The following is a 23,234-nucleotide window of genomic DNA, read 5'->3' as shown; positions in this document are numbered from 1 at the left end:
GCAGGGGGTTGTATTAGATGACCCAGGAGGTCCTTTCCAACTCTATGGTTCTATGATTCTCCAGCCTGAATTATTTTGTCACTACCAAACCTGGCCTGCCTGGACACTTGTTGTTGTTGTTATGTGCGAAGTCGTGTCCGACCCATCGCGACCCCATGGACAATGATCCTCCAGGCCTTCCTGTCCTCTACCATTCCCCGGAGTCCATTCATGATTGTATATAAATAGTTTTTCCCCCAGTTTTTCAGTTCAGTTCTGCCTCTTATCCCACCATGCCAATCTCACTATTTTCCCAGCTCTGCTCCAGACAGACCAACACTCTATCTTGATCTACCCCGCAAGGCTGTTGTGTGGATGAAATGGAAGAGGAGTGATGTCGGCCACTTTGGGACTCCCTTGGAGAGAAGGGCCCGGCTGCAACCTCTGTGAAAGGGTCCTTCAACCCCCAAAGGGGTCCCGACCCCCAGGTTGAGAACCACTGGCTTAGAGACTCCTTCGCAGAGAGAAAAGTGGCATATAAGGACCAACTCTTCTCCATCTTCAGTAATATGAGGGCTCTCTCAGCCTCCCCTCCCTCACAGGGTGTCTGTTGTGGGGAGAGGAAGAGAAGGTGAACATAAGTCACTCCGAGACTCCTTTTTGTAGAGAAAAGCGGCATAGAAGAACCAACTCTGGGAACATGCAAGGAAAGTGAAGGAGGTCCTCCATTAATCCTGTGAAAGTCAGATCTAGTGGGAGTCCACCGAAGGACCTTTTCTCCAAGAGCCCTGATCCTCTGGCCCAAATACAGACTGAAGGAGTCCAGCAATGAGCCACCCCCAGCCAATTCTTCTTTCACTTTCTCCCCCTGCTCCAGCAAGTCCTCAGCTGTTTGCTTGCCTCGCTAAACTCTCCGTCTCCCTAAGAAACACTCCCGCCCACATTGCAGGGGGAAAAGAAAGCCTTTTTCAAATTAGCCCATCTCCAGATAGGTGGACTTTTCATCCCTCCCACATTCCAACGCCAGCAACTTTTCTCCTCCATCTTGGTATCACAGAATCACAGAGTTGGAAGGGGCCACACAGGCCATCTAGTCCAACCCCCTGCTCTACGCAGGATCAGCCCTAAGCATCCTAAAGCAAAGTAGAAAGGTATAAAAAGTTATGCCTCAGTCCAACCAACTTGGAGCACATTTTGGACCGCGGCCTGTTCCCCCCAATCTGCCTGCCTGCCTTCTCTACTTTTCCATCCTGTTCGGCTGTGCTTCTCCCGAGCTGCCCGGCTACATCCCAGAGGCAGGCCTGCCTGTCTCTAATCCTTCCCTCTCTTCATGGCAGGGTGGTTGTGAGGGAAGGGGTTGCCCTTCACACCTGCATTCCTTTCCTTGCTGTGGTGCCTCCACTTTTATGTACATGATGATCTAACCTGGTTCTCTTTCTGATAACTTCATACATTTATTTTCTCATTTAAGCAGCTCATGCCCTTCCAGCCCCTGCTGGGGACCCCTTTGGACAGCGCTGCCCTACCGTGCAAAGGAGGGGAGGGAGACCGAGACCCCCCCCACCCCCCCACCTCCCCAGGCAGCCAGGCCCGCAAGGGGGGAGCCCCAGGGAGTCTCCCCCCCAGCCTCCCTCCCTCCCTCCCTCCCTCCCTCCCTCCCTCCCTCCAGGGCCTGAAAGGCTCATCCATCCCCGCCCCATGACTGACTTACCTGCGCAGAGCCCTCCCCGGGATCCTCCGGCTGAGCCCCCCCCCCCCGGTCTCTTTGTCCCCTGGATGGCGGAGCGTCCTTCCCCTCCCCCCCCCGGCCCCTCTAGGATGCAGCTCGCCGGTCTTGACCCCTTCGGGCCGCCTTGGAGAGGGAGGGAGGAGTCCTCCCCTCGGTCCGGGCCTGTGTGCTGCGGCGGGCGGAGACGGAGGGGGCTTTTCTTGCCCTCGTCCTCCTCCTTGCCTGCAGCCCCGAAAGGGTTAAGGCTCGACAAGTTGCTTCCTAGAGAGGCAAAGTATGGGGGCGGAAGGCGGGAAAGGCATTTCCGGGGGGGGCTTTGCCTTTGAAGTGCCAACCTGGGCGGGGGAGGGATCCCGGCGGCCGCAGGAGGGTCCCGGGGAGGCCTCCTCTCGAGTCAGTCACCGGCGAGGAGGAGCTCTTCAGTCCCCGGAGAGAGCCAGGCGGCTGCCGCACGGTGTGGTCGGGAAAGTGTTGCCGAATGAATGAATGAATGAATGATGCAATAGATGCAATAGATGCAATGAATGAATGCAATAAATGCAACAGATGGTTTTGAAATGTGCAGACGAGTCTCCCTGCGGCTCCTCCTGGGTCTCTCTGCCCCCCTCTTGGCCCAGGGGAAAGGGGGGCGTGTTGGCCTGGGCGGGGGGAAGGGGGGTCAGATCCTTCCTCCCAGAGCAGGCCCAAAGAGAGGGCCCTGGAGAGAAGTTATCCCAGGGGTAGTCAAACTGCAGCCCTCCAGATGTCCATGGACTACAATTCCCATGAGCCCCTGCCAGCGAATGCTGGCAGGGGCTCGTGGGAATTGTAGTCCATGGACATCTGGAGGGCCACAATTTGACTACCCCAGAGTTATCCACTTGGGAGTCACTGGGCGCAGTCCTTCCCCCCCCCCCCTTGCTCCTCTGCCTTAGGCCAAAGCGCGTTGGGGGCTTGGCTGCTGTGCACAGGCACACAATGCATGGATCTCTCCCTGTCTTTATCCAGAGCCCCTGGTGATGCTGCATCCCTGCACGGCTGCTGTGCTTCATTGGCGACACGGGAACAAACTGAAACAAAATCCTGCCAGAGGTAGAAATGATGCCTGCTCTGAAGGTGGCGCTCTTGAGGGCCATTCTGCTCCCCACTCTCCATGGAGTTCAGCTAACCGGCGCCGACTCCCTTGAGAGCCTGGGGTTTGTGTTAGAACCAAGAGGATTGCTGCTGGAGAAGCAGCTGCAAAGAAAGGCCCCCTCAGCCCAGCCTCACCTGGAGTGGGTGGATCTGGCCCCCTGGATCCCTGGTGCAGAATGCAGCAGTTCAACTACTCCCTTTCTCTAGTCACTCCTCTGGCTGCCCACTATGGCCAAGCCCGGTCCTCCTTCCTGGTCCTTCCTCTGAGGTTTTATTTTTACTTCTTTTTATTGACAAAATTCAGATCTGGTCTTTCTGCCCCCACGGAGGCCACCAAGGTGGCTAAGAAATTAAAACGTGTGTTTTTACCTTAATTATAGTCTGCCTTTCTCACTGCAAATCAAGGCAGTTTATACAGAGTGATTCAGTAGTCAAAAGGATGGTACATTCAATGAAGTGTGAATTAGAATTTGAGTTTCAGAACCAACCAGAAATCTGAAAAACAGTACTGAAGAAAAGACAAAATGTTTACACATGAACCTCTAGGTCAGGGGTAGTCCTCCAGATGTCCATGGACTGGCAGGGGCTCATGGGAATTGTAGTCCATGGAGGGCCGCAGTTTGATTAGCCCTGCTCTAGGTGATGCAAAATTACGCTGTAGGATACAACTAGCAATAGGAGAGAGTTCATCAAGCCGCCACCAGCTTGCTTGTGGAGTCCCTCAGGGAACAAGTTCTATTTCCAATCCTGTTCAACATCTTTATGCGCCCACTTGCTCAACTGGTGAGGAAGTTTGGGCTGGGTATGCCGATGACACCCAGCCGATGACACCCACCCATATGCCGATGACCCCCAGCTCTTCCTCCTGGCGGACGGCCACCCTGATTCTCCCTCAGAAGCATTAGCCAGATGCCTGGAAGCAGTGATGAGGTGGCTCAAGCAGAGTCTTCTGATCTCAGCCCTTCAAGCATCTTCAAAGGATTGGGTAGACCCAAGTCAGAAAGACCAAAACCCTGCTTTGCCCAAATGTGACAGGCCTGAATTGTTACTTGGTTGTCCTTGGATATGCCTAATTATTTTTCCAAATATGATGTCTTTTGAAGTTGGTTTATTGTATTTTAATAAATGCAGTTGTCACCAGACAGGATCACATTGTCACAGATGTGAACTCTCTCCATTCTTTAATTTTTTAGAAAATATTTATTTTATATTGCTACTTGAATAGGTTACATGCGCAGACACACAAACACAGTCACACCCAAGCCTGGAGTCAGACATTTTCCAATACACAGTTCCACATCTAATACTGAACCAAACAGGCCTTTTTCTTTCTTTCTTTTTCTTTTTTTACAATTTTGAACAGAGACGAAGTGCAACCTGCCCTGCGTCAGACACTGTTTATCCTCAACTTCGAATCAGAAACCCAAAGTTTGAGTAACAAAGGTTAAAATTAAAATACAAACATTTATTATTCAATGTACATTAAACAAAAGTGAAAAAACATCAGAGCCTGTACAATATTGCACATACCATCTTAGTAGCTGAACCATGGACATGTTTCAACCCAGAGGGTCAAATAGAATAAACGCACACATAAAAGGACACAATATTACAGCATTACAATGAGACCTGGTTGGGGGCATAAGAATCCTAGAATAAATACAAAATATAAGTATGTTCCAATTTAAAAAAATATTGAAGAATATTTTAATTTTTGCTTTTTTTAATTATGAAGGAACACTTCCAGCAATATGTAATAATACCAGACGTGGAGCTCACAATTAAAAATCACAGCAGTCAAGAACTACCACTCTGTAAAACAAGTCCCCCCCCCAAAAAATGAAGCACATTAAATACAACTTAAACATACTATGGTCAAATTCCAGTGACCTGTCTAAGGCCAAGGTTCAATCCTGAGGGTGCATCCTCGTGTATAAACCAACAGAAAGTGATTTGCCAAGAGACATTTGCTGGGGTTAAATATCGGTGTACCAAGGATGGTACAATCCAACTATGAAATCAATCAGTCCTCCTGTAGCTATATACAATTCTTTATACAATTCTGGAGGGCTTGTACGATGGAGCTGTTCTGCCAGGCCTATAGATGAGGTCAGGAAATTAACACCCACAAAATACTGGCCTCCCTATCAGAAAATGTATTTAAGAATCATCTGAAGAAATCTACCCTAACACCAACCAAGGATGGAAACTATATGATTTATTAGAATATATATATTGAATGTTTTGATTGTGTTCTTACCTGTCCTGGGACTGCCAGGGAGGAACGGACTATAAGAATTATTATTGTTGTTTTTAAATGCATCAAATAAAATACATATTTTGCAAAGGACACCCATTATATTGAAATACAGTTATCACAATATTTTTAAAAAGGTAAGGTGTAGTAATACACAACACTTTACACTTGGTCACACTGATTCAGTTGAAGATTTTCACTCAGATTATATCTGTTTCCACAGTCTGAGCACTGAAAAGGCTGCTCCCTTTGTGAGTTCTTAAATGTTTGTGAAGATGGCTGCTCTGACTAAATCTCTTCCCACACTCAGAACACTCAAAAGGTTTCTCCCCTGTGTGAGTTCTTGAATGTTTGTGAAGATGACCGCTTCGATTAAATCTCTTTCCACACTCTGAGCATTCAAAAGGTTTCTCCCCTGTGTGGATTGTTTGATGTTGTTGAAGTTTTCCACTCTGACTGAATCTCTTTCCACACTCTGAGCATTCAAAAGGTTTCTCGCCTGTGTGAGTTCTTAAATGCCCTTGAAGATGGCTGCGCTGACTGAACGTCTTCCCACATTCTGGACATTCAAAAGGTTTCTCTCCTGTGTGGAATCTTTGATGACGTTGAAGATTGCCAGCCCCACTGAATCTCTTCCCACACTCGGAGCACTCAAAAGGTTTCTCCCCAGTGTGGATTCTATGATGTTGCTGAAGAGTACCAAGCTGACTGAATTTCTTTCCACATTCTGTGCATTCAAATGGTTTCTCCCCTGTGTGGGTTCTTTGATGCATTAGGAGATCACCACTGTTACTGAATATCTTTCCACATTCTGAACATTCAAAAGGTTTCTCCTTTGTATGGGTTCTTAGATGCCGTCTAAAATTGCTACTGTCACCCAATCGCTTTCCACACTCGGAGCATTCAAAAGGCTTCTCCCCTGTGTGTATTCTTTGATGCAGTAGGAGATTGCCACTCAGACGAAATCTCTTTCCACATTCTGAGCAGTCAAAAGGCTTCTCCCCTGTGTGAATTCTTTGATGTAGTTGAAGAGTACCAAGCTGACTGAATTTCTTCCCACATTCTGAGCATTCAAAAGGTTTCTCCCCTGTGTGAGTTCTTTGATGTAGCAGGAGATCACAGTTCTGACTGAATCTCTTTCCACATTCTGCACATTCAAAAGGTTTCTCCCCTGTGTGAATTCGTAGGTGCTGTTGAAGGCTACATTTGTGACTGAATTTCTTTCCACACTCTGGGCATTCAAATGGTTTCTCCTCTGTGTGGATTTTTAGGTGCTGTTGAAGACTACATTTGTGAGTGAATTTTTTACTGCACTCTGAGCATTCAAAAGGTTTCTCTCCCGTGTGTATTCTTTGGTGCACAAGGAGCTGTGATCTGTATTTAAAGTACCTTCCACACTGAAAGCATTGACATGCCTTCGTTATAATATTCCTTGTGAAATGTAGATTTCCCTGTTTTCCATCAGAGGATGTCATTCCACTCTCTGAACAGATAATTCTTTTCTCTCCCGAATCAATGCTTAGGTGCTTAATATGGTCTGATTTCTGTGAGAAACTCTCACCACTGTTTGAGCAGCTCTTATGTTTCTCTCCTGTGTCTGTTTGTTGATGTTTAAGGAGCTCTGCACTGCAAAGGACGCTGTTTCCACACTCCAGACATTGATGGGCCTCCTTTCCTCTGTGCATTCGCAGATGGACGTTACATTGGATGGGAGCAGAGACGTTCATTCCACACTCCAGGCACTTGGACGCTTCCTCCACCATGTGAATAACTTCATACAAATCCCCCCCTGCCTTGGTAAGGAATCGGTGGATCCCTCTTCTTGACTATCCAGCTTCCTTTCTGCCTTGTCTTGATTCCTGGAGTTTCTGCTTAAGTCTTCATTCTTGTCTTCACCTGCTGATAGACGAAGCTGATCCTCATCCTCCTCATTCCTCAGATCACCTTCTGTGGGCAGAAAGAGAGAGATCCTGTTAGCACCCTCATGAGGAGGGCTGATCTGCCCTTCATTCCATTTAAGTGTCTCAGGGGCTCGGCCCTCCTGTCCATCAACACGAACAATAAACTACATGTAAAAAGAGGCTCCTGCCTTTATTTGTGGTCTAGCTATGCAGTTTCCTGCAACCTCTTCATTTTTGGCTTTTTCAAAAAAGGACCCTTAAAATTCCTCAAAACTCTCTTCTACATGGGCTGTTGAAACCGAGAACGAAGACCAGATCCACCCAGAAAAGAAGTTCCTGCCAGTTAGAGTGGTTCCTCAGTGGAACAGGCTTCCCCAGGAGGTGGTGGGTTCTCCATCTTTGGAAATGTTTAAACAGAGGCTGGAGAGCCATCTGACGGAGAGGCTGATTCTGTGAAGGCCCAAGGGGGTGGCAGGTAACAGTGAAGGAGCAATAGGGTGGTGAGTGTTCTGCATAGTGAAGCGGGTTTGATTAGATGACCCAGGAGGTCCCTTCCAACTCTATGATTCTATGATTCTAAATTCTGTCTCAGCTTCCGGAAGAAGTTCCTGACAGTCTGAGTGGTTCCTCAGTGGAACAGGCTTCCTCGGGAGGTGGTGGGTTCTCCTTCTTTGGAGATTTTTAAACAGAGGCTGGAGAGCCATCTGACGGAGAGGCTGATTCCGTGAAGGTTCAAGGGGGTGGCAGGCTGCAAAACAAGAGATGATTTTGACAGAGAAAGAGTAGAAAAAACAGAAAATGGTAGCTTCCTGCAACACTCAGCATAGCTACCTGGAGTAGAGGTTTACTGAAAGGAACTACCTGATCTCTCTCATATATTTAAACTCTGGCAGCATTACCAGCTCCAACACCCATCCTTATGAGACCAGCCTGCTTGCTTTGCTCCACTGGGAGAACTGTCCATTGAGTCTTAGTCCTTACTACATGTTGAAGCTGGTACAATTCAAGTTGGTGTGTCCTCAGTACAAGTCTCCATGGGCTGAGGGAGAGAAAACCCAACAAGGGGGGACTGGAGAGCCACTGGTGTGGTGGTGGGCAGATGATCCTGCTTGTCTGGAGGAGGGGCCACCCCCTTCCTCAGTGCTCCCAGGCCCCAGGCTAAAAACGTAAGGTGGCTGGGTGTTGCAAGCTCCCCCATGCCCCGAGACTCCATGGAAGCGACTGGGAGGACAGGGTGAACTCAGCTCCACGCCTGTGGGAGGGAGGGACAGTGCTCCAGGTCCAAAGCCATCTGCATGGTGGGACCCAGGCCAAGGAAAAGTTGGAGGTGCCTTTGCGGCAAGGACCACCTTGAAAAAGGCCTCCCTGGAGGGTGATGCTGGGGGTTCAAACTAGAGGTCATTGGCAAGTCACATCACCCCCCATCAGTGGTGCCTATGCCAGGCCAAAGGGTTCCGGGTCAAGTGGGCACTGCGGCCACAGAAGGCTATGAGTGCGGCAGAGGCCCCAGGCCACCCATGACCCGGGGAACCGGAGAGCCCATCCAGGGGAAGGGTGTGTTGTAACAACCGGCCCCTGGGAAGTGAGGACCCAACCTGAGGCCACAGGACTCCCCCTCGGGCCTTTCCCCAAGGAAATTCGGGGTCTCCTCCCAGATCCTCTGGCCAGAGCAGGGCTAGGCAAACTGTGGCCCTCCAGAGGTCCATGGACTACAATTCCCATGAGCCCCTGCCAGCAAACGCTGGCAGGGGCTCATGGGAGTTGTAGTCCATGGACCTCTGGAGGACCACAGGTTGACTACCTCTGCTCTGGCCCGTCCCACTGGGGGGGGCGGCCGGGGGGGGGCTTCTGCCCAGGGGCAACGGTGGGGGGGGGAGACCCGCAGAAGCAGCCCCCGTGCAGGGGGGGCAGAGGGGGGGGAGGGAGGGGGAGGGGCTTCCCTGACCCCCGCCCGGTTCAAAGCGCTCGGCGGGGCCTCCTCTCCCCGGGAGCGAAAAGCGCATCCCGCCCCCCGCAGCGACTTACTCCCGAGCAAACCTCCCCGCGGTCCTCCGGCGGCCTCCTCCGCCTCGCGCAGAGCCGAAGACGCCTCGCCAGGCCGCTCTAGGAAGCCGCTCGCTCGGCTTAACCCCTGACGCGCCGCAGCGCCGCCTCCCGCCGACGGACCCCACGCGCGCCGCCTGGCAGGGAGGGAGGGAGGGGGGGGGCCGCGCTCATCTCCTGCTGCTGCTGCTGCGGCCAAGGAAGGGTTAATCTCCGCCGCGGCGGGGCCGGAGAGGAGGCGCGAGGGGGGGGGAGGGAGGGAGGGAGCGGCCTGGCAGCAGCCGGAGGACCCCGGGAGGCCTCCTCGCGAGTAAGTCCGGGGGGAGGGGGGCGTCTGGGGGGAGGGGGGGCGATCCTCCCCCCGCGGCCTCCTTGGCAGGAACTTCCCCGCCGACCCCGCCCTGAGGAGGAGGAGGAGGAGGAGGAGGATGATGCATAGTTTTATATGTTATTCTCCTTATGGTTATAATGAACAACCATCACAGGGATTTCAGTGCTCCCCCAGCCCTAAAAATCCCCCCCCGACCCCCTCCATCACCCCCTGCATGTCCGCCCCCCCTAGAGGCAGGCCACAACGGCCCAGGCGTTGGGAGTGGGGGGTGGGGGGGTAGTTTATCCTTATTTTACCGCCGTGTAATCTGTTATATATTGTAGATTGTTGTAGATTTTATTGTTTGGGGCTTTTATATTTTGGGGACGTGTTGTTATTTATTTATTTATTTATTTATTTAGATTTATATACCGCCCTCCCCGAAGGCTCAGGCTGTTGTCTTATATGTTCCCTGCAATTTTACATGTAAACTGCCCAGAGCCTCAAAGAATGAGTGGTGTAAAAATCCAGACAGACAACCAAACAAACACCCTCATGCAGATCTCCTGGTGATGCCGTCCTGGTCCTGGTCCTGAATCGCTGCGGGAGAAGAGAGGCGAGCGAAGGCAGGTGCACAATGCGGCTTCCACCCCACTCAGCCCGGCCTTTCCAGGGGAGGGTGGATCTGGCCACCGGGATCCGGGTCGTGGTGACATTGAAACTAGACTACTGCAATGCACTGTAGATGGGTCTGCCTGCAAAATCAATTTGGCAACCCCAGTGCGGACGGAATGCTGCAACGAGACCACTATCCGCAGCTACCTGGAGCAGGCCTGTGACTCGCCTCCTGCAGCCCCTCCACTGGCTGCCCCTCAGTCACTGGGCTCCCATGTAAAGGAGCGTCTCTCCCCTGCAGAGCCCTTCGTGGCCTTGGAGCTTCATCCCTGAAAGAGTCTCTCTCCTTCTAAGCTCTGCCTTTACCTGCACAGGGACTTCTTCTGCAGGTGGCCCCCCCTTGCACCTGGGCAGAATCCCCCCTGCCCATCCTCCTGCCTCTTCCTTTGAGCCCCCCCCCCCCTTGTGGAATGGGCTGTGTGAGGTCAGAAAAGCTTTCTTCAAATTATGGGGCATTAAGTTATTTCAAGAGGGCTTTTCTACCCAGGGCATAGAGTCTCACTGTCCAAAAAGATTCACAAAGTCACTTGAAGATGTTCTCAGGGACTGTGGTCTATGCTAAAACATTTTCGCGGCTGGGGCAGCCAAGTCACAGCTGTCACAAGTCGCTCCGGGTCACCTGCCTTCAGTCTGAATGAGAAAGGCAGACTTTACACAAAGACATAAGACATGCATAAGGGTGTTAATTTGTTAGCTGCCTTGGGAGCCCTTTTAAAATTAAAATGAATTCATCTTCAGCCACGGCTGTCGTTGGGAGGCTTTTGGGCAAGATCCCATGGGATGAATCATACAGCCAACTGGCTGCCCCACACACAAGGAATCTGGGGCAGTGTTTCATGCCCCATCTGCAGTTTTCTTCTTGGGAGCCCCTATGCCCTGACCTGGAGAGGCTTGATCCCCCACCCCCACCCCCTCCCCTGTACTGATTGCTCAGACAGAGCTGTCACCTAGAGCTTCTGGCCTCCTGAGGAGGTTAAGCCCATTAGCTGCCTATTTGTCACAGGCTCCAGTTTACCCCGAGGACAGATTGATACAAGATCATAACATTGGCAGTAGATTGTTCAAGATCAAAGACAGGTGGTTTAATTCCCCAAAGGACCAAATAGGCATACCTCAAAAAGCTGGAAACATAATGTAGCACAGTGACATTAATCCAAATCCGCAAACTAAAGAAGGACCCTCCCATTTATTCCCTGGAGCAATTGTTGCATGTCTCTTGAACTTTCCCTTTTGGTTTTCTTCTGCCTTTTCAATATGTTTTCTTCTCTCTTCGTAGCCATATGAGTACAGGATGTCCTTCCACAGTTGGAGGCAACCCAACCAAAGGGAAAGAGATGGAACTGGGGGACCCAGAAGGACCTGGGACTGACAAGAGATCAAGCAAAGGTCTCCATCCTGTCCAAGCAGGGAGTGCTGCTGAATCTGGAGGAAGAGCAGCGACAGAGATCCTTGTCCAGCACAGTATGACCACAGATGTGCACAGCCGATGCTTCCGGCAGTTCCGCTACCAGGAGGCCGATGGGCCCCGAGAGGTTTGCAGCCGGCTCCACGGACTCTGCAACCGCTGGCTGGAGCCAGAGAGGCACACCAAGCAGCAGATCCTGGACCTGGTGATCCTGGAGCAGTTCCTGGCCCTCCTGCCCCAGGAGATGCAGGGCTGGGTGAGAGGATGCGGGCCGGAGAGCAGCTCCCAGGCGGTGGCCCTGGCCGAAGGCTTCCTCCTCAGCCAGGCGGAGGAGAACAGGCAAGCAGAGCAGGTGAGGAGGGGGCTTCTATTGAAGCAACGATCTTATGCTAAGGCTCCTTTTGCTTCTAGAGAATTCACTAGACTGGAAAGAAAACTCCACCCTGATTCTTGCCCCTGGGGGTGAACCAGCTGCTATATTGATGCAGGAATAAGGAGTCTGGGAGTGGCAAGGAGATAATTCTAGGCAGCCGGAGGAAATGGTTACAACTACATCAATATAAGGAAAAACACTGGCAAAACCAACCCCAAAAATGCGAAGGTGTCTTCTTTTTGTCTTCTTTTTCATTACAGTTGCATATATTATTCCGTAATAATATGCAAAGAGGTTCCGCTATTGAGTGCCTTGTTTCACCTCCGCTTTGTCATAGCGAAGGTGAAAAGATATGAAATACGAAAAGCACAGAAAATGCAGACAGAGCCATCATAACATCTAGAAGAACAACTCCCTGGTGCATTTAATGCATCACAAATAGGCTCACCAGCAAAGTGCAGCTCCCTAGCAGTATGGCCCCCTTCATTGTGTGGACCCACAAGTGACATACCTCTTGGCTAATAGCCCCCGGCTGAATGCAGTAAGAGTTAGATGTAAACGGCTGAAGCTATTTATCTTGTGCCGGATGGTGATCCTTGGCCTGCGCCATTTCTTCTCTTACCTTCTCCTTTTCTGCTCTCCCAGGCGTGGGGCCCAGCAGTGAAGATGGAAGCAAAGTTCTCGGAGGAGGAAGGGTCTCCTCCGGAGGAAGGGCGCAGGGCTCAGGCCCAGGAACTTGCCCAGGATGCCCTCTCCCGTGGTAAGGCTGCTCTGTGGCCAGAAGGGCTTGGCGCATGGAGTGAGGTTGTTGGGTGGAAGGTTTAGGGCAGGAGAAAGAGAATAACCCTTCTGGGTTTCTTGGCCATGCAGTGGCGGCCACTTCCTTGAAAGGTGATTAGGCAGATTCATGGATTAAAATACTTCTCTGTCACCTTTCTCCTGTTAATGGAACTTAAAGCAGCTCATAAAGGTTTTGCTCTCTTGCCTGCCCCCCCTCCCCATTGTGTTTGGGGGTGGCTAGTGACTGGCTGTGATGCCCGTGCATCAGCAGACACTCTGGAAACACATTGACACTACCCTGGAGCTTTCAGAAGGGTATGGCAGCTACGTGTCATGCAGTGTCATTCCTCCCCCCCCCCAATTTCTCCTCCCATCCTGGACTGAAGGGCCTGTGGGAGGGCCCAGCATGCAGAAGAACAGGCATCTGGGCCTTGGGTCTGATCCAGCAAGGATGGTACCATTTTTGAACTCCAGACATCAGAAAGCACATCTCAAGTTCTTACAGAAATCTCAACTGGGTCAGCATCCAAGGCTCATGGGCACCTGGGGCTTCTCTTCCACCTCTCCCCAAATTTACTAAACATCCTTACAAATTTTGTTGAGTGATCCTATGGCAAGGTTCCCCAGCCCTGGGAAAGAGAGGGCACGAAGCAGGATTCAAACAAACAAGCAAACAGGGGAGTCTAGACTGACAATCTTCCTTCTTCCTTTGTCTCCCACTCAGGCAGTGAAAAAATGGGGTGGAGCCACCCGTTCTGCAGAAGGGGGGAAACAGCGGCTGCGCCTCCAGTCCAGGTAAAGGAGATGAGTGGGCGAGGACAGGCTGGGTCCCCCCTCCTTTCACAGAGGGGCTCTTGCTCCTGCAGGTCCTGCTCAGGTGTTCCAGGGAGAGAGGCTCTGAAGGCCACTCCCTTTGCTCAGGTCCTGCACCTGACCCCTCCCCGGGTGCCTCCTCTGCCCGGGGTTATCTCTGAAGAGGGAATGTGCTTTTTCTTCCAGGGGCCCTTTTCCTTTGAGGAGGTGGCCGTCTCTTTCTCCGAGGCCGAGTGGGCCCTCCTGGATCCGGGCCAGAGAGCTCTCTACAGGGAAGTCATGCTGGAGATCGATGGGAGCGTGGCCACTCTGGGTAAGGGTCTTTCATGGGGGACAAAGGTCCGAATGGCAGCCATTGGGATGAGGCACATGAACGCAACCTTTTCAGACCTGCCCCTCCTACTTGTGTGTGTGTGGGGGGGGGATTCTTGTGGTGTTGGAGCGGCAGCAAAAGCAGCGTTCCCCCAAAGTACACTCAGACCACCGGGCTGGCCCAGAGTCTCCTGTGGATAACGTGGCCCTCACCCGAGACAGAGATGATGTCCTGACCTGTAGCCAAGGAGTGACCGAGGACCTCATGAAGACTCTGCGTTCCTTCGGGAAGAATTTTTCCTTTTCCTTGGATTCCTTTCCCACATAAGAGGGATCAATTTCTCTCCCCCTGCGAAAGAACCCAGGAATGCGAGAGAGACTCTGATGGAGGCAATTAAAGGCCTTCATCTACAGAAGGGCTAGTGAGTTTCTCAGGAAAAGGGGGCGTATCCTTCCCAGTGAGCTGGCCGTGAGCTGGCTACTCTTCACAGGAGTTTTAAAGAGACAGGCAAGGAATAGGAATGGAGGGCTTCTGCTGTCCTTCTTGGCCACTCTTCGTTCAGCAGAATTAGACAAGCCTCAGAGTTAGGAGGGAAGGAGGACTTCTGGACTTCTGAAATCTGGTGGCTGAGCAGCTCCTCCTGGGCTTTAGCTCAGCCGTAGGTCTTGAGAGGTTGCCTTCTCCTTGACAGCCGTAGGTCTTGAGAGGTTGCCTTCTCCTTGAGAGGTTGCCTTCTCCTTGAGAGGTTCTCCTTGAGAGGTTGCCTTCTCCTTGAGAGGTTGCCTTCTCCTGGACCTTCTGAGAAACATGGAGGATGACTCAAGAACAGACACCCCTGGAGTACTGTGTGCAGTTCTGGAGGCCTCACTTCAAGAAGGATGTAGATAAAATTGAAGGTACAGAGGAGAGCGACGAAGATGATCTGGGGCCAAGGGACCAAGCCCTATGAAGATAGGTTGAGGGACTTGGGAATGTTCAGCCTGGAGAAAAGGAGGTTGAGAGGGGACATGATAGCCCTCTTTAAGTATTTGAAAGGTTGTCATTTGGAGGAGGGCAGGATGCTGTTCCCATTGGCTGCAGAGGAGAGGACACGCAGTAATGGGTTTAAACTTTAAGTACAACGATATAGGCTAGATATCAGGAAAAAATATTTCACAGTCAGAGTAGTTCAGCAGTGGAATAGGCTGCCTAAAGAGGTGGTGAGCTCCCCCTCACTGGTAGTCTTCAAGCAAAGGCTGGATACACACTTCTCTTGGATGCTTTAGGATGCTTAGGGCTGATCTTACATTGAGCAGGGGGTTGGACTAGATGGCCTCTATGGACCCTTCCAACTCTATGATTCTGTGATTCTGTGATGAGGCGGAAGCACCTCAGCACTTCTCTTCAGTCATTACCTAGATGCCTCCCCCTCCCCCAACAATTGGTATCCCAAAAACCATGTGGGAGGGCCTTGAGCCATGCAGTCTCCCTCCCATGCAGCCAAGTTTGGTGGGGGAAGAATTTCTGTCAAAGGCACCTCTGTGAATGAGGAGCACCTGACTGGCGGCCTGGCCACACCGTTCTGGACCAGTTGCAGTTTCTGGATCAAGGTTAAGGGAAGGCCTGTGCAGAGCAAGCTGCAGAAGTCACATGGATCTCTGTGGCTGGGTGTTCTGGTGCCAAGTAGGACGCTAGTAGTTTGACTTGGAATAGGTGGTAAAAGGCCTGCCATGCTACTCCCGTGACCTGTGCCACCATGGAGAGGGAGGCATCAAGGACCATACCCAGGTTCCTGGTGGAGTGGGCCACTGATAGCTGCACTCTGTCCAGGTTGGGTAGGCACGCTTCCTCTCTTGGTCCCTTCCTCCCCAGCCACAGGACCTCCGTCTTTGAAGGGTTGAGCTTCAGGCGAGGCAGAAGGAAATTTCAGAGATGGAGTTGAACAACCCAGGCAGGTGGGACGCCACTTTTACCGGGTATATTAGTGTACATTTCAGTGTTCAGTAGGAAAAGGACCCTGAAATGCTTAGAGGGTGGATAGAATTTCAAGTGCAAATCAGATCTCCATGAAAGGGTGCTAACAGGATCTCTGTCTTTATTCCAACAGGAGATGATTGGAGGAAGGAGAAGGACCAGGATCTGCATAATCTGTCATCAGATGAAGTCAAGAGCGAAGACCTGAGTTTAGATTTCTGGAATCAAGGCAGATACACGAGGCGGAAAGGAAGCCATAGAGTCCAGAAGAGGGATCAACCCATTTCTTGCCAAGAGGGGGATTTCCATGAAGCAATTCACATGGTGGAGGAAACGTACAAGTTATTGGAGTGTGGAATGAACTTCTCAAATCAAACCCAATATAATATCCAAATGTACCAGGGGAAGGAGATCCATCACTGCTTGGAGTGTGGAAAGAGCTTCCTTTGTAGAGCAGAGCTGCTTAAACACCAAGAGAGGCATACAGAAGAGGAACATGATAGCCGCTCAGACTGTGGCGAGAGTTCCTCACAGATATCAGACGTTATTAAACATGAAAGCATTCATTCAGAAGCGAAGCCGTCTATCTGCTCAGAGACTGGAATGGCTTCCTCTGATGGAAAAATGTGTAATGTACACCTTCCAAAGCGCAGTATAATGAAGGCATGTAAATGCTTTCAGTGTGGAAAGTATTTTAAATACAAATCACAGCTTCTTCTGCATCAAAGAATCCACACTGGGGAGAAACCATATCAGTGCTCAGACTGTGGAAAGAAATTCAGTCAGCTTGGTACTCTTCAACTACATCAAAGAACTCACACAGGGGAAAAACCATTTGAGAGCTCAGATTGTGGAAATAGATTAAGTGGGGCTAGCAGTCTTCAGTGTCATCAAGAAATCCAAACAGGAGAGGACTCTTTTGAATGCTCAGAGTGCAGAAAGAAATTTAGATGCACCTCCAGTCTTCAACAGCATCAGAAGAGCCACACACTGGAGGAACCTTTAGAAGAATCAGTTTTTGGGAAGCAATTCAGTCGTAGCGGCCATCTTCGCAAGCATCGAAGAACCTCCAAAGAAGAGAAACCTTTTGAATGCTCAAAATGTGGAAGGAGATTCAGTTGGAGTGACCATCTTAAACGGCATCAAAGAACCCATAGACAGGAGAAATCTTTTGCATGCTCAGAGTGCGGAAAGAGATTCAGTCGCAGCAGTCATCTTCAGCTGCATCAGAGAACCCACACGGGGGAGAAACCTTTTGCATGCTCCGAGTGTGGAAAGAGATTCAGTCGTAGCAGTCATCTTCAGCTGCATCAGAGAACCCACACGGGGGAGAAACCTTTTGAATGCTCAGTGTGTGGAAAGAAATTCAGCCACAGTAGCGATCTTCTAAAACATCAAAGAGCCCACACGGGAGAGAAACCTTTTGAATGTTCAGAATGTGGGAAGAGATTCATTCATAGCGGTCATCTTCATAGGCATCTAAGAACCCACACGGGGGAGAAACCTTTTGAATGCTCAGCATGTGGGAAAAAATTAACTTCAAATACCGGTCTTCAACTGCATCAGAGAAGCCATACAGGGGAGAAACCTTTTGAATGCTCAGAATGTGGAAAGAGATTTAGTAGAGCTGGCAGTCTTCAACGTCATGAAAGAACCCACACAGGGGAGAAACCTTTTGAATGCTCAGACTGTGGAAAGAGATTCAATCAGAGTGCCAGTCTTCAACTGCATCGAAGAACCCACACAGGGGAGAAACCTTTTGAGTGCTCAGAATGTGGAAAGAGATTCCTTCGGAATGGCCAACTTCATGAGCATTTAAAAAGTCACACAGGGGAGAAACCTTTTGAATGCCCAGTGTGTGGAAAGCAGTTCGGCTATGGTAGAAATTTTCCACGCCATCTAAAAACCCACACAAAGGAAAAACGTTTTGGATGCTCAGAGTGTGGAAAGAGATTCAGTCGGAGTGCCACTCTTCAACTGCATCTAAGAATCCACACAGGGGAAAAACCTTTTGAGTGCTCAGAATGTGGAAAGAGATTCATTCGGAGTGGCAATCTTCTACAGCATCAAAGAACCCATACAGGGGAGAAACCTTTTGAGTGCTTAGAATGTGGAAAGAGATTCCTTCGGAGTGGCCAACTTCATGAGCATGTAAAAATTCATACAGGGGAGAAACCTTTTGAATGTTCAGAATGTGGAAAGAGATTCCGTCGAAACAATGAGCTTCAGAAGCATTTAAGAACTCGCACAGGGGAGAAACCTTCTGAATGCTCCAAGTGTGGAAAGAGATTCTGTTTTAGCAGCCATCTTCTCAAGCATTTAAGAACTCACACCGGGGGGAAATCTTTTGAATGCTCAAAATGTGGAAAGACATTCAGTCAACGTGGCACTCTGAAAATACATCTAAGAACACACACAGACGAGAAACCTTTTGAGTGCTCCAAGTGTGGAAAGCGATTCCGTCAAAGCAGCCATCTTCAGAAGCATTACGAACTCCACATAAGGGAGAAACCTTCTGAGTGCTCACAGGGCAAAATGAATTTGTCAGAATGAAAGCCTTCTGAAGCATTTGAGAACTCCCACAGAGGAGAAACTCTTGAATGTCCAGAACTTGGAAAGGTCTTCAACTGATTGTCACATTTCAACAGCATCTCATGTGGGGGATAATCTTTCTAAATGCTCAGAGTTACAGATTCCATTAGTCTGGCTATCTTCATCAGCAGTGAAGAATCCACACAAAGATTAAGGAGGAATCCTCCAGGAATCCACACAGGGGAGGAACCTCACTAATTCTTACTGTGTAGCAAGAGCTTGAGGCAGAAGTCCAGCCTTCCTGTTTCTCACATAATCCACACAAGGGCAAACCCATCCTCTTGTGTCTTCTGCTGAGGCTGTTATTTGAATGTCCAGGTGCTGGAGACGCAGAAATGCTCAGAAATATTTATGTGAAGAAGGGCTTTTTCAGTGGTTGCCCATTTTACTCTATATGCCAAAATAACTCCTTCTGACATCTGTGAAAGTGGCAAAATAGTACCAATTTTCCAAATCCTGTGAGGAAATACACCAGTCACTGATAGCAGATAACTGGATAAATTTCAGGGGGGCCCATGAACCTGGATGTGGTTACTAAACTCGAATTGAAATTCAGCATTTCCTATTTCCTTCTCACTTGGAGTACTGTGTTCAGTTTTGTGCACCACAGTTAAAGAGGGATGTAGACAAACTGGAGCATGTCCAGAGGAGGGCAACAAGATGGTGAGGGTTTGGGAGATCAAGACGTAGGAGGAAAGGTTGGGTGAGCTTGGTCGGTTTAGCCTGGAGAGGAGGTGACTGAGAGGGGATCTGATAGCCATGTTCAAGCGTTTAAAAGGGTGCCATATGGAGGATGGAGCAGGATTGTTCTCCTTTGCCCCAGAAGGATGGACCAGGACAAATGGGTTGAAATTAATGCAAAAGAAATTCCGTCCTAACATCTGGAAGAAGTTCCTGAGAGTCAGAGCGGTTTCTCAGTGGAAGAGGCTTCCTCGGGAGGTGGTGGGTTCTCCATCTCTGGAGATTTTTAAACAGAGGCTGGAGAGCCATCTGATGGAGTCTAGTACTGGCCCTTTATCTGAGAGGAGTGGGGAGCCTGGTCTTAAAACCTCTGGGACCATCTCCTGGCGGAAGACCTCCTGGCCTCAGACAAACATTTTGCAGGCCCCGCAGAACTCAGAGAGCTCCGACAGGGCCTGCAGCTCTTCAGGGAGTTCATTCCATCAGGTAGGGCCTTTTCGGTCCTGGCCCTTATCAAGGCCAGGCGTGCTTCCCGGAGTCCTGGGATCATCAACAGATTCGTACCCATAGAGCAGAGTGCTTTGCGGGGGGCATAAGGAGGTAGGCGGTCCCTCACGTATGCAGGACCCAAGCCACCTATAGCCTTAAAGGTTAAAACCAAAACCTTAAACCTAATCCGGAAACAGACTGCTAACCAGTGCAGCTGCTTCAGCAAAGGCTGAACATGGGTCCTCCAAGATGATTTAGTGAGGAAAAGGAGCTGCCTGCTTTGAAATGTGAAACCCCCGTGATAACGAACAGAGGTACAGAACAGACAAAGGCGTAATAATATTCGAGTTCAGGGAATGGAAGAGCTGATGGGAAAAGATAATTTACTTGTTTCATAGCTGAATGGTTAATATCTGTGCTCCCAGATACTCCGATATCTGGACTGGACTCTTAAGGATACTCACGGAGCTGTCAGCCCCAAAGCTTCTATAAATAAAAACACAAGGAACAGAGACCTCGTCTGTTTTCATCGCTTTACATTGTTTCCGTGTTCTTATCCCATGATGGTGCCCCTGTACAAATTCTACCAGATTTGTCTCCTGAAAGTCTACGGCCACATCATGATCTGTTCTGTTTTACTAATATTTGAAATGAAAAAGGTGGGGGGGTTCATGTTTAAATAAGAGGTTCCTCACTTTTGATAATTCATCAAAAGGGGGGAAACATTTGCAGCTTCAAGCCTTCCCCCTCCTTCTAACTTACCTTCATATAATGGCAAGAAATGGAAGATGAACAATCAAGATAAAGAGGACGGCGGAGAAAAGACATGGGAAGAATGGCTAATAATTGAGACGAGGAAAAAGCCAAAAGCTGGTAAAACTTCTGGATCTAACAAAACACGAGGTGCCAACAGACGGCCGCAAAGGAAATCAAAACCTGAGGAATGACTTTTGTCCAATTAAAGGCACAAGACCTATCATTTTTTCATTCAGCCCAGTGAGTTAACTATAATCCTGTCTGTTTTAATCTAGTATCTATCATTTTGTTCATGCAGTATTGTAATTAGAAATAGGCCAATCTTAGGTGTTACAAGAAGGCTTTGGCTCTTTATTCATTTGTAGAAAGTGAAGTAATTTGTACTAATATTAGTGTGATGTTATGTGAAGAAACCTTTTCCCCTTCATTGAAAGGGAAAATCTGTCCTTAATGAATCGTTAACTTGTTTTTCAAGCTTTGCATATTTCCCCAATAATCTTCTATCCTGCGTTTCTTCTCTGTTTTGTTGGTGTTTTGTCCACTGGAGGTTTACCCTTGTTTTTGAAATCTCTAGAGAGGAATTAATAGAAATAGGATTCTCCCCCCCAGGAACAGGACAATTAAGGAAACTCAAGTCCCTCATTGCATAGGGTTAGGTAGAACATCTCTCCCTGCCCCCAATTTGGGATCTGAGGAAAGTTAACAAGGCTAACTCTTTGTGCTTCGTGTTATGTTTCTTGTGTGCTTTGGTGTGTCTTCTCTAATCTTTTGTGCATCCTGTGGCTGACAGGGGCTTAATAAGATTTTTGATCCTGATATCAATGTCTAATTCAGGTGTGGCCAAACTGTGGCTCTCCAGGAGTCCATGGACTACAGTTCCCATGAGCCCCTGCCAGCATTTGGAGAGCCAGTTTGGCCTCAACCAGGGCCAGAGCCTTCTCGGTCCTGGCCCCCACCTGGTGGAATGAGCTCCCTGAAGAGAGCAGGGCCCTGCCCAAACTCCCACAGTTCCAAGGGGGCTGCAAAGGGGAGCTCCTCTTCCAGGGGGTCAACTGAGGCAGACAGACCTAACGCCATTCAGATGTCCCCCCTCCGTTTGTCACAGGGATCCTCCACATCCTGAACCCAACCCCCCCTCCACAGGTTCTGTTTGAAAAGTTCTATTGCAGGGGTAGTCAAACTGCGGCCCTCCAGATGTCTGACTTCGCAGTTTGACTACCCCTGTTCTATTGTATCACTACTAATTGTTATGTTATTGTTGATCAATACTGATTCTTATAGTTATTGTTATGGTTATTGTTATTATGGTTATAATGTACTCCCCTACGTTTTATGTAAACCGCCCTGAGCCTTACGGGAGGGTGGCATAGAATTATAATAACTAACTAAATAAAATATAGCAGAACACAGTTTGAATCTAGAGTTGGTTTTTAAGACCAACATAATTTTATTCAAGGTATAAGGATTTGTGTGCATGTACCGGACACAGTGAAACAGAATATCCTCAACCGGTACCTCTTGGGAGGGAGAGGGTGGGTGGGTGGTGTTAATGGCCAGGAAGGGCTGGCTGAGGTCCAAATGCAGAAGCAGCTGGGTGATAATAGCTGAGATTGCGTGGATGGCCATCAAGATCTGTGAGTTGCCGCAAACAAACCTATGAATACAAGAGTTACCGGGGCCGGGTAGAGCACTAGCAGCTTTGTCTGGCGTAGACGTTGAGGGCAGGGTCGGTGTATCCATGTCACATGTGCAGCATGTAATACGGGCCTCACGGTTCCAGGGGACCTGCGTGGAGCCATGGCCTCCCCCCCCTCTCTTTTCCATTGATCATTTCTGATGTGAGGATATTAGGAATTCAGCAACAAAGTACCGGGGGCAAGATGGTGGCTGCTTTGCAGGGACACAGCCCTAAGAAGATGAAGCCAGAACACCCAATGGGAACCCAAAGTGCACCTGCACTCATCTTGCCTCCACTGCCTCCCCCGTCCTGCAGAGGGCGCCCAAGGAGACGGCAGCAGGTGAGTCAGAAGCCCCCTCCTCCTTTGCGCTTTCCCACGCACTCTTGGCCAGGGCCTTTTTAAAAAGTGACCTTGGTTGATGGAGGTCTTTAAGGATATTTGGGGTGACGCTCCTTTCCCCTGTAGGGTGAGCCTCCTCCCCCAATCTGACTGCTCCCACTGTAGTTGTGCTCTGCTGGGCCCTGCAAATCCTGAAACTGGCTTTGGTTGAGGGTAATGGCTCCAGGTCCGTTGAGAGTTTATATGCTACATGTACGGGGTGATCTCTCTAAGTGGAGAAGCCCTGCTGAACACACCCAAAGGCCTCCAGAGTTGCAGAGAAAAACGTTTCAGATCTAGTGTGGTGGGGAAGTATATTTTCAGAGAGGAAAATCATGACTGTTTGAGACAACGTATGTCCGTGAACTGCTCTCCTCCACCAAAAATGTCAATAAAATGAAATATATACCTAAACGACACCCTCAAGATTGCTAAAGCACAGACGTTGACTCCAGATTTTGATCAGTTATCAAAGACTGTTAAACATTTTAAGCATGTTTGTATTTTGAATAAAAATACTGAGGTTTTCCCTATATAAAGTTTATATATCCCTGGTACGTGGCATGATATTTCTATGGCACACATAACCCAGCCCAACAAAAAGACATTAATGTCAGAGCTGTACCTTGTAGCAAAATTAGTTTGACAACACTGACCTAAGGTGTAGCAGGATCTTCAGAGCATATACAGAGTTCCTTATAATAACAAGAGGCTGGACGGATTAACTCTTCCCCAACCTGCTGTGAACACAGTACACACTGAAGACTGAAAAACAGAAGGCAAGGGAAGATTCAAAAAATCCAGATATCTGTAGTAAAGGGAATTGGACTAAAGCTGTAGTCTTAAGAAGAAGAGTTGGTTCTTATATGCCGCTTTTCCCTACCCAAAGGAGGCTCAAAGCAGCTTACAGTCGCCTTCTCTTTCCTCTCCCCACAACAGACACCCTGTGGGGTGGGTGAGGCTGAGAGAGCCCTGATATCACTGCTCGGTCAGAACAGCCTTATCAGTGCCGTGG

At 49.4% G+C, this 23,234-nt stretch overlaps 2 protein-coding genes across 11 annotated transcripts in view; one reads left to right on the top strand and one right to left on the bottom strand.

Moving 5' to 3' along the window:
• Positions 1-21,571, top strand: part of LOC143833891 (uncharacterized) — a 234,189-nt gene extending 212,618 nt beyond the window's left edge. For 3 of the 8 annotated variants that reach the window (XM_077330143.1, XM_077330149.1, XM_077330150.1), the window contains 4 exons: positions 12,431-12,545; positions 13,290-13,360; positions 13,565-13,691; positions 15,778-21,571. In XM_077330143.1, the coding sequence (XP_077186258.1) occupies positions 12,431-12,545; positions 13,290-13,360; positions 13,565-13,691; positions 15,778-18,197 (2,733 nt within the window). In that variant the 3' untranslated portion in view covers positions 18,198-21,571. Of the gene's footprint in view, positions 1-9,272; positions 9,333-9,754; positions 9,963-11,283; positions 11,765-12,430; positions 12,546-13,289; positions 13,361-13,564; positions 13,692-15,777 lie in introns of those variants that run through there. The other 5 variants (XM_077330145.1, XM_077330147.1, XM_077330146.1 and 2 more) reach the window with 5 other exon arrangements.
• LOC143834052 (uncharacterized) lies at positions 4,266-9,130 on the bottom strand. 3 transcript variants are annotated; one of them, XM_077330596.1, is made up of 2 exons: positions 9,005-9,130; positions 4,266-7,025 (listed from the first exon to the last, which is right to left on the bottom strand). In XM_077330596.1, the coding sequence occupies exon 2, from the start codon at positions 6,839-6,841 to the stop codon at positions 5,279-5,281; it is 1,563 nt and encodes a 520-aa protein (XP_077186711.1). In that variant the 5' UTR covers positions 6,842-7,025; positions 9,005-9,130; the 3' UTR covers positions 4,266-5,278. The 3 variants fall into 3 exon arrangements, with proteins under 3 accessions (XP_077186711.1, XP_077186712.1, XP_077186713.1); XM_077330597.1 differs by having other exon boundaries at positions 4,266-7,727; positions 9,005-9,098; XM_077330598.1 differs by lacking the exon at positions 9,005-9,130 and adding an exon at positions 7,841-8,631.
• Positions 21,572-23,234: the final 1,663 nt, after the last annotated feature.

This window comes from Paroedura picta, chromosome 3 (genome assembly GCF_049243985.1).
Source record: "Paroedura picta isolate Pp20150507F chromosome 3, Ppicta_v3.0, whole genome shotgun sequence".
Lineage (NCBI taxonomy): Eukaryota > Metazoa > Chordata > Lepidosauria > Squamata > Gekkonidae > Paroedura > Paroedura picta.
Note: the sequence above shows the minus strand (reverse complement) of the source record. Positions and strands in the feature narration are given on the sequence as shown.